The 18,239-nt window shown below is 38.6% G+C and overlaps 1 protein-coding gene across 3 annotated transcripts in view; it reads right to left on the minus strand.

Moving 5' to 3' along the window:
• CCDC112 (coiled-coil domain containing 112) overlaps window positions 1-11,154 on the minus strand; it is a 28,973-nt gene extending 17,819 nt beyond the window's left edge. For 2 of the 3 annotated variants that reach the window (XM_045838006.1, XM_045838004.1), the window contains exons 1-3: window positions 10,919-11,154; window positions 3,761-3,882; window positions 100-221 (exon numbers count right to left, since the gene is read on the minus strand). In XM_045838006.1, the coding sequence (XP_045693962.1) occupies window positions 100-221; window positions 3,761-3,882; window positions 10,919-11,035 (361 nt within the window). In that variant the 5' untranslated portion in view covers window positions 11,036-11,154. The remainder of the gene's footprint in view (window positions 1-99; window positions 222-3,760; window positions 3,883-10,918) is intronic. The other variant, XM_045838007.1, reaches the window with a different exon arrangement.
• Window positions 11,155-18,239: the final 7,085 nt, after the last annotated feature.

The raw sequence follows: 18,239 nt of genomic DNA on the forward strand, positions 1-18,239 counted from the left end.
GATAGAAAATATAACAGTCAAAGCACAAATACAAAGCACAGGGCAAAAGTGCAACTTTATATCACTTAATGGTTTTTGTTCATCATAAACTCAACTTACTTTCTGTTTTCCTGCTGTTAATCAACTTATTTTCCAATTCTTCCAGCATACTATGCTCAATTCTGAAGTCACTTTTTTGGTTGTAGAAATGACTGTGTTTATCTTTTTCTATGTTAATAACTCTTTAGGAAAAGAAACAAATGGTATAAATATGACTTAAATATATTTTTAATTGCTTATAATATGAAGACACAATAATCAGCACTTTATATTTGGATTCATTCATCTAAGGACTCAAAATAGTTAGAAGAGAGTTCAACTAAAATCACAAGTAACTTGAATTATTTAAATTATAAAATGTTAATTAAGACAATGCAGTCATAGACTTGCTTTGAAAATACATAGGCCTTTGACTATGGATTCCAACTCAACCTCACTGTGGCCTGAAAATCGCTGCCACTGCTGACAGCTGCTTTTGTTAGAAAACATTGTTAACTTTGTAACCTGAACCAAGACATTTATTTACCCTTTCCTGGTATGAATTTCCTAAGCACTAAAATGTGAATAATTACACCTCTCCACAGTGCTGTGTGTGATTAACACTATATGAGATAATATGCATGAGGGATCTTTATACAGTAAAAATGTAGCATGGACCTGCAAGTTATTAATATTATTAATAAAACTAAAACTTTAAGAGGCAAACAATCTATGAAGACAGAAATTTTAGTATATGTAAAAGATATTGTCTACGTTTACTTCACAGCTTCTTTGATTTAAGTCCACCTCCAGTAAGAAGGTCAATGTTAGTTTGAATCCTGGGGTAAGACAAACAAGCACTGTACTATCAAGACTTTTTTGGTTGGACAAAGAAATTTATTTTCTCAATACCTGTTCTCTCTCTCCTAGAAGGTGGAAATTAATATGAATACTTCTCCACTAATCCTGGATATAAGGAGTGGTGGAGTAGCTCTGGCCATTGACTTAATTTCCTACAACCTGAGGGACAACTATCTAAGGTGGAGCCCCCAACCTTTTTCACTTTGGCACACAAAAAGAAAAATTTGATATTTATACGGCATACCTGGGAAAACAGATGAGACTGCTCCAGGCCTACCTGGCTGCCCCAGGCCGAGGGGATCTAACTTAGTACTTGTGTTTCAGAGAGGAAGTAATGGATAATACAGAGACGTCATACGGATTTGAGCCTGCAAGTCAACCCTAATGGACTGAGGGTGGCTACTGAGCCAATGCTCAGGACTGGGAAGCCCACCCAGGCTCTGGTTTGGGGGTGGGGGAAAGTCCTATGATCAAATAGAAATTTCTAGCATTGGCACTGGTTATGCTATGACAGTAAGTTAGTTAAGTCGAGCCATTCTTGGGTTAGAAAATACTAACCTATAAAGACAGTCAAAAGACAATAATGGAGACAAATTGCCAAACATATGAAAAGATGCTCATCCTTGCTTACAATAGAAGAAATTAAAATCCAAAGCATACCACAATAACACTGTACACCTATCAAACTGGCAAAAAAAATCCAAGTTTAAATAATATTTACTAATGATAAAACTGTGAGAAAGTATCATAAATTGTCTATGGAAGACAACTTGGCAATATGTCACATGCATGTTCATATACCCTTGACCCAGCATTTCTACTTCTAGGATTATTTCCTAAAGACGCTCTCACACATATGCAAGATGCTGTGGATATGTGAATACTGCAATTCATTGTAGCATCATTTGTTATAATAAAAGATTGAATATAACCTTGATGCCCATCACTAAGGGGCAGGTTAAATTACATCATAATCATACACTGAGATACAATACAGTGGTCCTGTGTTCCATGTACTGATAAGGAAAGATCTCCAAGACATACTCATTTTATAACAAACAGTTTATTTGAAAATGTTAGTCATGCCCAAAAGTAGAAAATGCTAAATGGACTTCCCTTGTATACACTCAAATGATATTATACTTCTCATATCACTTTGATTCCACAATTTTACCTTTTTCCTTTCTTGGTTCATATATCTTTCTTTTCTTCTCTTTTTTTTTTTTTGGTTTGCTTAAGTATTCTAAATTAAATCCACTACACTATGGAATTTTACCCAAACATACTTCAGGGTGCATGTCTACAGATATTTGGTTTATATCACTATAATGCCATTATCATGCCTGACAAGATCAACAATTCCTTGGTATCCAAGGAATTACTCTTAAGTTAAAAAAAAAAAAAGAGTAAGATCCAGAACAAATGTCACCATTTACATAAAAAAGACAAAATATAAATATGTATTTTTATCTTCTTATAAGCACAGATTACAAAATATCTAATGGTATAATACCCAAGAAACTAGAAACAGTGGTCGTCTGGGGGGTGGGGCAGTGGGTGGCTGGGGTCACAGGGGAACAGAGACCTTGCACTGTGTATCCTTTGACATGTATTGATTATTAAACCATGTGAATGTATTGAACATTATCTACTCTGAAAACAGAACAGAATTATACTGCAAATTGTCTTCTTGGTATGCAATGAGAAGTGCTAGATAGAAATATTCTTCCAATGGATTTTTCTAATACTCTTTCAATAAGTTTTTCCAAAACCTTGTAACAGATGGAGAAAGCCTAATGAGAGCTATAAAACCAACATATAATGGTAGACAAGGTATCAATACTGGCATAATCTACTGGTTTACTATATATATGGACCTTAACTGCTTTGTAGATTTCCAATCTAGAGAGAAACATAAGCCAGAACGCCTAACCTAGAGTCTAATTCTGTCTGAAGTAGTATATTTTGGAAATCAAAGAAAATACCTGTATGTTCTCAAATTCTGAGTATTAAAAATACTATGTAAGTATTATATAAATGCAATTGAGAATTCTATCTCTTAAAGCTATAGTATAACTTTTCAAATGTCAAACGGTATACTTTTTTACTGGTAGAATTTCTAAACAGACAACTGCCACTAATTCTGGTCCAGAGATCATTTTTCACAAGTCTCCTTTTTTCTTGTTCTTTAGCAAATTGATACTGCATGACTTCAAAGCAGTGTTCTGATGAAATTTTCAATTATAGGGTAGGGTTGAGTGCTTTGAATTCCAATTCTTTTATCATTCCTCATGATATATATCATATCATGGTGCTGCTGGCAACACTGAACATTCAATACATATCACTGGATATATTTTTCAAAAATACATATATGCTACAAATTAAAAGTTATCAATTAGCCTAGTTATAATGTGCAGGACAGATCTGAAAGGGATAGAGACTGAGGGAAGGAGGCCAAAGAATAGGACATTTCAAAAATATAACTTGAGGGTACAGGCTTTTCACTAAATCATTCACTCACTTAAAAATATTTACCAAGTGCTTATCTTGCTAAGCAAAAATGTGTTCAATCTGTTATTTGATATATGCAGTCTAAAGAAATAACTGCTTTTCCCCTCTGAAATACACTGGTTTGAAATGGTAAAAATAAATAGAATTTAAATATCTCTACTTAAAATTAACTTTATATTAAATAGTCTATTATCATTTGTCTATTTCACACTTCCCATCTTTCTCTTGTTTTATATTTGAAAGGCTAGTGACCAGAATTTTGTTAATTTACTGTGGGATTGGACAGGGTACAGTAGAATTAATTTTATACATTGCTCATAACAAAATGACTAGTAATGGTATTTGAAGATCATGTTCTTATACTTACTGATTTTTAAGTTTTTCTGCCGTGCGTAAGAATTCCACTTTCTTAGTCCGACTAACTTTCTGTTTCCAGTTTTGAAGCTGAAAAGGACGAATTCCACCTGAAGTACCAAAACAGCCATCATTCTGCATAAGAAATAAAAATAAGTTTATCTGCAATAATAAAAATGGTAAGACATGAAGGTGGACTTTTTTTTCAAAGATGAAATATCAATAATAGAGTTCCTCAGGGGATAATTTTATCCATTCATCCATTGATGCCTATTGTAAATAATGTTACAATGAACATAAGGTAAATATATCTTTTCAAGTTAATGTTTTCATTTCCTTCCAATAAATACCCACAAGTGGAATTACTGGATCATATAGTAGTCCTATTTTTAATTTTTTAAGGACTGTCTATAATTTTCCAAAGTGGCCATACCAATTTACATTCCCACCAACAGTGCACAGGGTTTCTTTTTCTCCACATTCTTGCCAACTCCTGTTACTTCTTGTCTCTTTGATAATATCCTTTCTAACAAGTGTGAGGTCATGTCTCATTGTGGTTTTGATTTGCATTTCCCTGATGATTAGTGATATTGAGTGACCTTTCATGTACCTGTTAGCCATCTGTATATCTTTGGAAAAATGTCAGTTTTGTTCCTCTGCCTATTTCTTAATTGAATTGTTTTTCTGCTATTGAATTGTATGAGTTTTTTATATACAGGGTCCAGCAGAAGTAAGGCCTGAGTGTGGTTGGTGGGGTAATGATATGGGTGTAATAATTTATAATTTTAATTTGAACATTTCACCTAAAATGTCATATAGTGTGCTTGAGTGTGATATTTTTGTTACAGAATTACCTGTTCCTGATTCTGTAATAAAAGATTTTGTAATAAAAGAGGGGCATTATTTGTGCCAGATCCTGTATTTTGGATAGTAGCTCTTTAGAAAATATGATTTGCAGACATTTTTTCCCCTTCAGTAGGTTGCCTTTTCATTTTGATAATGGTTTCCTTTACTATACAGGAGCTTTTTAGTTTGCTATAGTGTCCTCTACATTTAGAAAATAATTTTGCTGGACATAATTCTTGGTTGACTGTTCTTTTCTTTCAGCATTTTGACTATCATCCTGCTGCCTTTTGGAGGCCAAGGTTTCCGTTAAAAAATCAGCCATTGATCTTATTGAGGATCCCTCATATGTGCTGAGTTACTTTCAAGATGTTCTTTTCGTTTTGCCTTTATACAGGTTGATTATGATGTACTTAGGTGTGGCTCTCTCTGAGTTTATTCTGTTTGGATTACATATACATATATATTAATATTTTCATCAAATTTGGGAAGTTCTCATCCATTATTTCTTCAAATATTCTTCCCCTCCCCCCTTTCTTTTTTCTCTCCTTCTGAGACTCTCATGACACATGATGCTCAATGGTGTCTCACAGGGCTCTGAAGTTCTGTTCATTTTTCTTCATTCTTTTTTTCTTTCTGTTCCTTAGTCTGGATAATCTGAATTGACCTGTCTTCAAGTTTACTGATTCTTCTGCCAGCTTAAATCTAGTGTTGAGTCTCTCTAATGAATTTTTCATTTGAGTTATTATATTTTTAACTTCAAAATTACTATTTAATTCCTCTGTTATAATTTTTATCTCTTTATAGATATTTTCTATTTGGTAAGACATCATTCTCACATTTTTAGTTCTTTGGAAATGGTTTCCTTTGGTTTTTAAACGTATTTAAAATAGCTGATTTACTTCTGGCCAAGATGGAGGAACAGGTAGATACACTTTGCCATCTCACGAAACCATAGAAAGAATTACAACCAGGTCTCAAAACTAATAATGCCCAGAACCATCAGAAAATTGAGCAGTATGGAAGTCCGACAACTAAAAATTTAAAGAAGACACATTCACGCAGAGGAGTTACAGAGATGGGCAGAGAGGTGGTGAGATGCGGAAAGGCTGTGGCAGCAGGAACAGGGAAGGATGCCTTGGGAGTGAGAGATCCCAGCCCCAGGCCAGACCGTACAACCCAGGTTTCCAGCACCAGGAAGGCAGATCCCCGTTACCTCTGGCTGTAAAAAACAGAGGTAGTTCCAGCGGCAGAAGGAACGGCCGGGTTTTCACTGCTTAAAGGGCCAGCATGATCTTAGTATGTATGCAGGCTGACTCACTCTGGGATGCACCAGCAGGGTAGCAGCTCGAAGGGTGCCAGTTACACATGGGCTGAAGTAACTGGAAATGAGGTGAGTGCCAGGTGAAATGCCAGAAGCCAGGCGGCAGCACTGTCTCCTGTTGGAGCCCTCCCCACGCAGCCACAAAGTGGTGAAGCAGCTTACCCTGCCCTCACAATTACCTAAGGCTTTGCTGCACACAATTTACAGATGCCTTTTCTACACAGGCCACTTTACTAAGAGTGTAAAAGCAGGTCTATCTAATACACAGAAACAAATATAGGAAGGCCGCTAAATTGACAAGACAAACAAAAATGGCCTAAATGAAAGAACAGAACAAATCCCCAGAAAAAAATCTAAGTGAAACAGAGATAGCTAACTTATCACATGCAGAGTTCAAAACAATGATGATAAGGATGCTCAGAGAACTCACTGAGTATGGCAAAAAAAAAAAATAAAGGAAGAAATGAAGGTATACTAAGTGAAATACAGAATAATCCACAGGAAACAAACAGAGAAGGGAAGGAAGCTGGGATTCAAACCAATGATTTGGAACATAAGGAAGAGATAAACATTAAACCAGAAGAAAAACAAAAATTAAAAAACAAAAAACAAAAAACGAGGATAGGCTGAGGAACCTCTGGGTCATCTCCAAATATTTCACATTGAGGAAGGGACTTCCAGTTAAGATGGAGGCAAAGGTAAACATGGCTTCCCTCCGTGCACATCCACATCAAAATTACAGCTACACTGCAGAGCCATCACACAAAACTGTCAGAAATCGAGTTGAAAGGAAGTTCAACAACTATGGAACTAAAGAAACCTCACCCACCCAGACTGGCAGGAGTCTAAAAATTCAGAAGGGGTATCTCAGGAGTTAAGGGTACCAGTCCCACATTGGGTCCCCCAGCCCAGGACTCCAGTGCAAGGAAGATAAGCTCCCATTACTTCTGGCTGTACAAACCAGGAGAGTTTGAGTTGGTGAAAGGAACTACTGGAGTCCCAAGCAGGGCCTCTTAAAGGTACTTTATTCAAACTCACTCCCTCTGAGCTCAGGCACTGGGGCAGCAGCTTCAAAGGCACCAGTGGCATATGGGATGGAACCAAAGTGTCTGGCATCAAGGCAAAAGCTGGGGAACAGATTTCTCTCAGACAGAAAGGTGGGGAGAGGCCACTGTTCCTTTTCTGAGCCCTCTCCCTATAGAGCCACAGAGCTGGCAGGTGGGAACCATATCTGAGAGTCTGTCAACCTGGCTCATACCAAACCATCCTGGGGAATCCCTGAGGCTCCAACTCACCCAAACTTTGGCCCACCCAAGCTGTTAACAGTGGCTTTTCCATATGAATGGCTGGTTTCAGTTCAGGCTTCATATCTTCTTGAATCCTCTCAAACAAGTAACAACCAGTCTCAGTGAGCCCCAAGTCCCTGTACCTCTGGCTAAGAGGCCCCAGGTCCAGTACTAACAACAGTCAGCTGTGGATCACAGTTTAGCTTGGCCTGGGAAACTCCAAGCCCAGCACAGGTAGCAGCCATCTGCAGATTACTTTATAGCTCAGGCTGGGTGGCCCTGCATAAAACACGGGTAGGGGCTGACCCTGGCCTGCACTATCCAGGAAACCTCAGAACTTGTGCACCCAGTAGACAGCTGTAGACCATGCTGGAACACCACCACTCTGTCTCTACCTACACAGCTGATCCTTCACAGAAGGCGCAGGTTGGTGGTCATGGTCATAGCCAGTCCTTACAGCTGACTGGTCTGGGTAAAACCCTCCCACTGACCTGCCAACAGCAATCAAGGCTCAACTACAAGAGGAGGTTGGGAGCCCTGGCTGGCGTAGCTCAGTGGATTGAGCGTGGGCTGCGAACCAAAGTGTCGCAGGTTTGATTCCCAGCCAGGGTATATGCCTGGGTTGCAGGCCATAACCCCCAGCAACCGCACATTGACGTTTCTCTCTCTCTCTACCTCCCTCCCTTCCGTCTCTAAAAATAAAATAGATGGAGTCTTTAAAAAAAAAGAGGAGGTTGTACTCAGCCCACACGGAGTGTACACATCGAGTACCCAGCTTGAGTGACAGGGGAGGCTGTGCCACTGGACCCTACAGGACACTTACTACTTTAGGCCACACTACAAAGACAGGAGTCACAGCAGCTCTACCTAATACACAGAAATAAACACAGGGGCAGTGCCAAAATGAGGTGGCAAAGAAACACGGCCCAAATAAAAGAACAGATCAAAATTCCAGGAAAAGAACTAAACAGGATGGAGATGAGCAATTTATCAGATGCACAATTCAAAACACTGGTTGTAAGGATGTTCAAAGAACTTAGTGAGGACCTCGATAGATGAAAAGACCTGGGCAGAAATGAAGGATATACTAATGGAAATAAAGAACAATTTACTGGCAATCAACAGTAGAATGGATGAAACCAAGAATCAAAGCAATGACATGGAACACAAGGAAACAAAAAAAAAAAATCAGAACAACATGAAGAGAAAAGAATAATAATAATAATAAATGACAATAATGTAAGCAGCCTCTGGGACAACTTCAAGCATGCCAATATTCACATCATGGGAGTGCCAGAAGGAGAAGAGAAAGAGCAGCACATTGGAATTCTATTTGAAAAAATAATGAAAGAAAACTTCCCTTATTTGGTGAAGGAAATAGACATGCAAGTCCAGAAATAACAGAGTCCCAAACAAGATGGATGCAAAGAGGCCCATGCCAAACCACATCATAATTAAAATGCCAAAGGTTAAAGATAAAGAAAGAATCTTAAAAGCAGCAAGAGAAAAGCAGTTAATTTCCTATAGGGGCGTTCCCATTAGTCTGTCAGCTGCTTTCTCAAAAAAACTTTGCAGGCTAGGAGAGATTGGCAAGGAATATTCAAACTCATGAAAACCAGGGCCCTATAGCCAAGAATGCTCTACCCAGCAAAGCTATCATTTAGAATCAAAGGGCAGATAAAGAGCTTCCCACACAAGAAAAAACTAAAGGAGTTTATCATCACCAAACCATTATTATATGAAATGTTAGAGGGACTTATTTAAGAGAAAGAAGATCAAAACTATGAACAATAAATAGGCAATAACCACATACCTATCAACAACTGAAAAAAAAAACTAGGCAAAGAAGAACAGAGACAGAATCATGGATACGGAGAACATTTAATGGTGCCATATGGGAGGACTTGGGGAAATGGATAAAGAGGTGAGGGGATTAAGAAGTGCAAATAGGTAGTTACAGGATAGCCATGGGAATGTAAAGGACAGCATAGAAAATGGAGTAGCCAAAGAACTTACATGCATGACCCATCAGCATGAACAAAGTGGTAGGGATTGCCTGAGGGAGTGGAGGGTGCTACTTGGGGATGCAAAGAAGGAAAAATTGGGACAACTGCAACACTATGATCAATAAAGTATCATTAAAATAAATAAATAAAAATATTTCACATATTATATATTTTAATATCTTTTCCCTGAGTCATTTTGGCTGGAGTTAGAATAGTAAAGAGAATCACGGAGGATGTGTGAGAAAATTTGCCTAACGTCAATTTCTTGAATTTATGTAAGTAAAGACATTGCATTTCCGTAGAGGAAGGAAAGAATGGAACCTGTCCTCAGCTCACAACAGCCTTCCTTCAGGTTTGGTCTAATCCACAAATATTTAGTGAGCACCTACTATGTTCCAGGACTAAACATGCAGAACCCTTCATGGTGGGAATACAATAGTGAGTAAAACTTCCAAAATTTCCTGCCCTCATAGAGTTTTCATTCCCAGGGGTGGGTGGTGGATGGAGAATGACAATACATAAAATAGGTATAATATATGTAATACATCATGGTAAATAAATGCTCTAAGAAAAGAAAACAAGTTATGTTGGGTAAGGGAATTCAGTTTGGGGAGGTCAGGGAAAGAATCAGTGAGCTGATGGCATCTGAACAAAGATATCTGAAGGCAGTGACAGTGCTAATCATGGGGAAGAGCATTCTGAGCAGAAGGAATCGCAATTTCAAAGCTCCTGAGGTAGGGGAGTGCTTGGCAGCTCTGAGGGACCACCGGGGAGCCAGACTGGCTGCAGCAGACTCAGAGCAGGGGACTGGAGGTGAGGTGACAGGGAGGTGGTGGGGGCAGCTAATAGGCCCTGAAAGGATGTCGGCTTTTATTGAGTGAGATCAACAACCTCTTGGAGGCTTCTGAGCAGTAGAGTGTTATTATTACTGGACTGAATCACTCTGGCTGTTGAGAATACTTTAGGAAGGCAAGAGAGGAAAAACAGAAACCGATTAGGAAAGTCCGTATTTCAGCCACGGAGAAATGAGGGTGTGGACAAGGATAGTGGTGAGAAGAGCGGGATTCCGGATTTTTTCTGAAGGTGGAACAGGAATCGCCCATGGTTTAGCTGAGGTCTGTGAGGGAGTAAGAGGAGTCGAGCTCTTTGATCTGAGTTACTGGATCCAACAATTCTCCTTGAGGGATCCTTTGTTTCTCACTGTGGGCAAAAGGGTCCGAAAAGAACCTGGAAACACATGTGCCTCGGACCATGCCATATTTGATTCCTCCTTGTCTTCCCAGCGCAGGTACAATAATAGAGCAGCCGCCAATTAATTATTCGGCAGGAAATCTTTCTCCGCGGCTCGGAAAGGTGAATATTACCAGCTCCAATTTTTTAGAAGAGAAACTGTGTCGCCGGGAGGGTATGTTCCTATCACACTCTGGAAATGACAGAGCCAGGGTTTCCACCCAGGTCGTCTTGGACTCCAAAAACTGCTGGGAGGTGCCTCTCTGTAAAAGCAGTTTAACACACAGACGAACAAAGCGCAATGCCGAGTGTGTGCCAGGCCCGGAGCAAAGAAAGGGAGGCTGACACCGTGCCTCCCAGGGCCGTGCTGCAGAGGGACACCTGTTCAACTACGGCCGGGAGCCCCATCGAGGCACTGGGCCCTGCAGACCCCTCGGGCCCATGTCCGCCACCGTAGGGGTTGCCGGCCCTCTTTGATTTACCTGTTGCGGCACCAGAGCTGCTCCCACGCCGTTCCCGGTGGCCGCGCCCGCCCCCGTCACAGCCCCGGCTACCGCGGTGGCCGCCGCTGCCACCACCACTGTCGTCAGGGCGGCCATCTTTCCTCCCACGGCTGCTCCGGGCGCAGCGACCACCGTGACCTGGGCGTTCAGGCGGGAGGAGCGGCCGCCTCCGCGGTTCTCAGGGCTGCGGAGCCCAGTCGAGACGCCCAGGGGGAGCGCGGGGCGTGGCCGGAGGGGGACAGGGCGGAGCTCCGGGCGGGGCCGGAGCGCAGGGCGGGGCCGCTGGGGCGCGGCTTCGGTGGGAGCCCGGCTTGACTGCGAGCTCCCCGCTTGTGTTTAACCTTTCCCTAGAAACGTATCTCCTGTTAGCAAAATCTTTCTACACCGCACCTCTCCCTAACTGCCAAGAAAATTCATTATCTTTCATTCTCATACTTACTGTATTCTTGTCATATATAGAAATATCTATATCTTTCTTAGATATGTATTATAGATGTATGTTACATAATAGAACTTCTTTCTAGGTTTCTACTAAGTGCTGGTGAAACGGAACCTAAATAAAAAAGTATTATTGATGGGCTTGAACAATAAGCTATATCACACTTTTCAAAGAGACAAAGCAAAGCGTGTCCCACACTTATCAGATACCAGAGACAAGAATGCTAGGGCACTTGAGGTTTTTGTTTTTCCTTGACATCTTACATATGTGCATTTCTTTTCTCTTACACTGAAAATCTGGGTTCCTTAGAATATCAACATATTTACTGTTTTTGCTTTTTTGCAACAGTTATGTGGTTTCAAATACAAGTCTAATATTACCACCAATTCTAACCAAGTAAGCGAAGTTTAAACTCGTTTTGCAGTTCTTCTTCTTGTCCTTAGACTATCTCCTAGACAGGATGAGTGTTGTGTTGAAAAATTTTCTGAAATCTTTTGCTTTTTGTGGTTATAGAATCAATTTGTATATAGTTGGGTTCTTTTTATTGTATTTTGGCTCAATCTCAGTGTTTCATCTTTTATTTTCTTTTTGGTTTACTCTTTTAAAAATGTGTAAAACATGTAATATAGGTAAACCCAAAATTATATGACATGGTATGGTTAAAGAAGTCTTGCCTTGCCTCTCTGTACCATTTCAACTGATCTTATATGTGTAACCATTTTTATGTCTTAGCTTGTTCTTTTATGTTTCTTTTTTACAAAAATGAATATATATACCTACATTAACTTTCCTTTTTTCTTTTCTTTCTTTTTTTTTTTTTACAAAAACATGTAGCATATTGCGTTAGTTTCCTAGGGCTGCCATAATGAAGTATCACAAACTGAGTGGTTAATGACAATAGAAATTCATTCTCTCACATTTCAGGAGGCCAAAAGTCCAAAATCAAGGTGGTGGCAGGGTTGGTTCCTTTGGCAGGGCCCAGAGGGAATATCTGTTCCATGCCTCTCTCTTAGCTTCTTGTGGTTGTAGGCAATCAGTAATGTTCCTTGACTTGTTAAAGCACTACTCCATTCCCTGCCTCCATCTTTGCATGGCCTAAAGCCCTGTGCATTTGTGTCCAAATTTTCCTCTTATAAGGACACAAGTTATTGGATTAGTGTCCACTTTAATCCTACATAACCTTATCTTAACTTGATTATATCTGCAAAAACCATATTTGCAAATAAGATCACATTTATAGGCATTGGGCATTAGGATTTCAGCATATCTCTTTGGAGGACACAATTCAACTCCTAACACATTATATATAATACTCTACACCTGACATTTTTCACATACTGTATCCTGGAACTCACTGCTATCGGTCTACAGAAATCTCCCTCATTTTTAAAGTGAATGTATAATACTCCATTTTTTTATTCAATGAGTCATCTACTGATAGATGTCTGGGTGATTTCTAATCTTTTGCTGCTACAAGTAATGATTCATTAGTATTTCATATTTGAACAAGTATATCTTCAGTAGAGTTGTGGAATCAAAGGCGAAATGCCAACACAACGTACCATATCTTGCCATGTATAATGTACACTCTTTGCCCAATTTTTTAAGGAAAAATAAGGATGTGCACTATACATGGGTATAACGACTACATACCATGGGTATAATAATCCTGTGTATAATGCGCACAAAATGTGGATGTGCATTATACACTGGTATTTTTCCTTTTTGCTCGATCCCTCTACCCTGTACCCACCTCCCCCTTAGCTGTCATTCTGCTATCTATGAGTCTGTTTCTATTTTTCTTGTTAGTTCAGTTTGTTCATTAGTTTCCACATATGAGTGAGATCATATGGTATTTGCCTTTCTCTGCCTGGTTTATTTCACTTAGCATAATGTTCTCTAGGTCCAACCACACTCTTGCAAAGGGTAAAATTTTCTTCTTTTTTATAGCTAAGTAGTATTCCATTGTGTAAATGTCCCACAGTGGTTTCATCCATACTGACTTCTGAAATGAGAATAAATGCAGTAAGTGCTCACCAATCTTACATACTCATAGATGGGTAACAACTACCTCCACAATTTTCATTCTCAAATAAAAACATTTGAGCTCCTTCTATCAACCTTTAAATGACTATTTCTATACAAAATGTTTGACTGTTTAAACTTAACTTGGCTTCTGGAAAACTAAAAAAAAAAAGTAGTTGTTTAAAGAGTTTTCAGTCTTTCTGCTCTCATTCTACAGTTTCTCAGTAAGGTTAAATTTCCCTAACCAGATACGCCCCAACAGACTGTCACCTTCCTGAGGACGGGCCAAAAAGTGTTGTTGGTTAACAATACAATGGTGACAACAACAGCCGCAGCAACAACAGTGAAAATACTTTCAATGTTAAGGCAGTCTGAGGGCAAACTAGATAAAATGAAAAACTGTGAATATTTTTAAAATGTTCCTACTTTTGATTGCCTATTGTGTGCCAAACACTCTTATTTACTCGCCTACCTACCCTTAACTAACAAACTTTTGAGAACCTTAGTTAACAAATTTTTTAAGATAATACAGCTAAAATATGGCAGAGTCAAGCATGAAGACTGAATATGACTATAGAGTTAATACTTAATTTTCCAAAACTACAAAAACATCCAAGTCCATTCTTCTTTTGAAAAATAATCTTTTTCCTGGAAGACAGAAGGAAATAAAGAAGAAAATCAGTCATGTTTAAATGGATGTTGATTAGTCATTTGCAGGTAGTCCCAGGTTTACATCCCCTAGATCAGCCTGAGGAAAATGAAATATCTTCAGTGTGGGTGATAGGTTTATGACTATACCACTTAGTCCCAATAGAACACTCTTCCCTGAGAATTCCAAACCGCTCAATAAACATGAGCCTATCATTTAAAAAATTAATTTCAGAAAAACTTACCATAAAGTCATTCTTTTATAGTTAGATAGAAAATTAAACTGTTATATCATCTATATATTCCTTTGGATTTATAGGAAATGTTTCAGAAACTTTTAGCTCATAGGAACAAAATAACTTTTCAATTAAATATTGATTCTTGAGAATTTTTTTGTTTCATAAATTACTGTTGTTCAGTTACATATGTCTGCATTTTCTCCGCCCCACACCCCCTATACCCCAGCCAAACCCACCTCCTTCCCTTGCTTCTACTCTCCCCCTTAGTTTTGTCTATGTGTCCTTTATAGTGGTTCCTGAAAACCCTTCTCCCCATAGTCCCCTCCCCTGTCCACTCTGGCTATTGTTAGATTGTTCTTAATTTCAATGTCTCTGGTTATATTTTGTTTGCTTTTTTCTTTTGTTGATTATGTTCTAGTTAAAGGTGAAATCATATGGTATTTGCCCCTCACCTCCTGGCTTATTTTGCTTAGCATAATGCTCTTCAGTTCCATCTATGCTGTCGCCAAGGGTATAAGCTCCTTGTTTCTCTCTGCTGTGTAGAATTCCATTGTGTAAATGTACCATAGTTTTTGGATCCACTCATTTGCTGATGGGCACTTAGGTTGCTTCCAGCACTTGACTATTGTAAATTGTGCTGCTATGAACACTGGGGAGCATAGGTTCTTTTGGATTGGTGTTTCAGGGCACTTACGGTATAATCCCAGCAGTGGAATTGCTGGGTTAAAAGGCAGATCCATTTTTAGTTTTCTGAGGAAGTTCCATACTGTTTTCCATAGTGGCTGCACCAGTCTGCATTCCCACCAACAGTGCACCAGGGTTCCCTTTTCTCCACATCCTCTCCAACACTTGTTTGTTGATTTGTTTATGATGGCCATTCTGACCGGTTTGAGGTGGTATCTCACTGTGGTTTTAATTTGCATTTCTCTGATGGCTAGTGATGCTGAGCTTCTTTTCATATGTCTCTGATCCCTCTGTATGTCCTCCTTGGAGAAGTGTCTGTTCAAGTCTTTTGCTCTCTTTTTAATTTTTTTTTGTCTTCTTGGAGTATGAGTTCTTTATATATTTTTGAGACCAAACCCTTGTCTGAGTTATCATTGGAAATATGTTTTCCCATATAGTTGGTTCTCTTTTCATTGTAATGCTGTTTTTTTTTTTTAGCCATGCAGAAGCTTTTTAATTTGATGAGGTCCCATTTGTTTATTCTTTCTTTTATGTCCCTTGCTTTAGGGGGAATTTCAGTGAAGATGTTGGTGTTTGGAATGTCTGAGATTTTCCTACCAATGTTCTCCTCTAGGACTTTTATGGTGTCATGATTTATATTTAAGTCTTTTATCCTTGAATTTATTTTTGTGTATGATATAAGTTGGTGATCGAGTTTCATTTTTTTTGCATTTCATTTCAAGTTTCATTTTTTGTAGCTCTCCAGATCTCCCAACACCATTAGTTGTAGAGGCTATTTTTACTCCATTTTATGCTTCTTCCCCCTTTGTCAAATATTAATTGACCATAGAGACTTGGGTTTATTTCTGGGCTCTCTGTTCTGCTCCATTGGTCCATGTGCCTGTTTTTATGCCAGTACCAGGCTGTTTTGATTACAGTGGCCTTATAATACAGTTTGATACTGGGTATTGTGATCCCTCCTGCTTTGTTCTTCTTTCTCAAAATTACTGCAGCTATTTGGGTCATTTATGGTTCCATATAAATTTCTGAAATGTTTGTTCTGTATCTGTGAAATATGTCATTGGTACTTTAACAGGGATTGCATTGAATCTATAAATTGCTTTGGGGAGCATGGCCATTTTGATGATGTTAATTCTTCTAATCCATGGGCATGGTACATGCTTCCATTTGTTTGTGTCTTCCTTAATTTCTTTCTTCAGTTTACATAGATTTCTGCATAAAGGTCTTTTACCTTCTTGGGTGGGTTTATTCTTAGGTACTTTATTTTTCTTATTGCTATATCAAATGGGATTTTTTCCTGATTTCTATTTCTGATATTTCATTGTTGGTGTACAAAAATGCCTTTGATTTCTGAGTATTGACTTTGTATCCAGATGTTTTGCCAAATTCATTTATTAGGTTAAGTAGTTTTTTGGCCGAGTCTATAGGATTTTCTACGCACACTATCATGTCATCTGCAAACAATGACAGTTTACTTCCTCCTTTCCAATTTGGATGCCTTTTATTTCTTTTTCTTGTCTAATTGCTGTGGCTAGGACTTCCAGTACTATGTTGAATAGAAGTGGTGAAAGCAGGCATCCTTGTCTTGTTTTGAATCTTAATGGGAAAGCTTTAAGTTTTTGTCTATTGGGTATGATGTTGGCTGTAGATCTCTCATATATGGCCTTTATTATGTTGAGGAATGCTCCCTCTATTCCCACTTTGCTGAGTGTTTTTATCATAAATGGGTGCTGTACCTTATCAAATGCTTTTTCTGCATCTATTGAAATGATCAAATGATTTTTGTGTTTCGTTTTGTTTATGTGGTGTATTATGTTTATTGATCAGCAACTATTGAACCATCCTTGCATCCCTGGGATGAATCCCATTTGATCATGGTGTATGATCTTTTTAACGTATTGCTGGATGTGGTTTGCCAATATTTTATCGAGGATTTTAGCATTTATGTTCATCAGCGATATTGGTCTGAAGTTTTTTTCTTTGTTATGTCTTTATCTGGCCTTGGGACTGGATGATGCTGGCTTCATAAAAAGAGTTTGGGAGTCTTCCATGTTCTTGAATTTTTTGGAATAATCTGTGGAGGATGGGAGTTAGCTCTCCCATAAATGCTTTGTAAAAATCTCCTGTGAAACCATCTGGTTCAGGGCTTTTGAGTGTCAGAAGCTTTTTGATTACTGTTCCAATCTCATTGGCTGTTATTGGTCTGTTCAGGCTTTCTGCTTCTTCTTTACTGAGTTTTGGAAGATCATGTTTTTCTAGAAATTTGTTCATTTCACCTAGGTTTTCAAATTTCTTGGCATATAGTTCTTTAGTAATTTCTTACAATCCTTTGTATTTCTGTGATATCAGTTGTAATCTCTCCTCTTTCACTTCTGATTGTGTTTATTTGGGTCCTCTCTCTTTTTTTCTTGATGAGCCTGCTTAAAGACTTGCCAATTTTGTTTATCTTTTCAAAGAACCAGCTTCTGGATTCATTGATCCCTAGAATTGTGCTTTTAGTCTCTATGTCATTTAATTCTGCTCTGATCTTGGTTATTTCCTTCCTTCTACTTGCTCTGGGCTGTCTTTGTTGTTGTTCCTTGAGTTCTTATAGGTGTAGGGTTAGGTTGTTTATTTGAAATGTTTCTATCTTTTTTAGATAGGCTTGTATTGCTATGAACTTCCCTCTCAGGACTGCCTTCACTGTGTCCCATAAGTTTTGGATTGTTGTGAGTTCATTTTCATTTGTTTCCAGGAACTTTTTGATTTCTTCTCTAATGTCATTCTTGACCCATTCATTGTTTAGTAGCTATTCAGTCTCCATGAGTTTGAGTGTTTTGGGTTTTCTTCCTTGAGACTGGTTTCTAGTTTCAGTCCCTTGTGGTCAGAGAAAATGCTTCATATGATTTCAATTTTTTTGAATTTGTTGAGGCTTGTTTTGTGTCCTATCATGTGGTCTATCTTTGAAAATGTTCTATGTACATTTGAAAAGAACGTGTACTTTGCTTCTTTGGGATGAAAGGCTCTATATATATATCAGTTAAGACCATTTCATTTATAGCATTGTTCAATGCCATAACATGTTTGTTGATATTTTGTTTGGAAGATCTGTCCATTTTTGACAGTGGGGTGTTGAAATCTCCTACTATGATTGTGTTGCTGTCAATATCTTTCTTGCAGTCCTCAAAGATTTTCTTTATGTATTTGGGCACTGCAATGTTGGGTGCATATATATTCACAATGTTTATGTCTTGTGGATAGATTCTTCCTTTGAGTATTATGAAGT

Source organism: Phyllostomus hastatus, unplaced genomic scaffold, assembly GCF_019186645.2.
Source record: "Phyllostomus hastatus isolate PE091 unplaced genomic scaffold, TTU_PhHast_1.1 phas_contig_254, whole genome shotgun sequence".
In the NCBI taxonomy this organism is placed as follows: domain Eukaryota; kingdom Metazoa; phylum Chordata; class Mammalia; order Chiroptera; family Phyllostomidae; genus Phyllostomus; species Phyllostomus hastatus.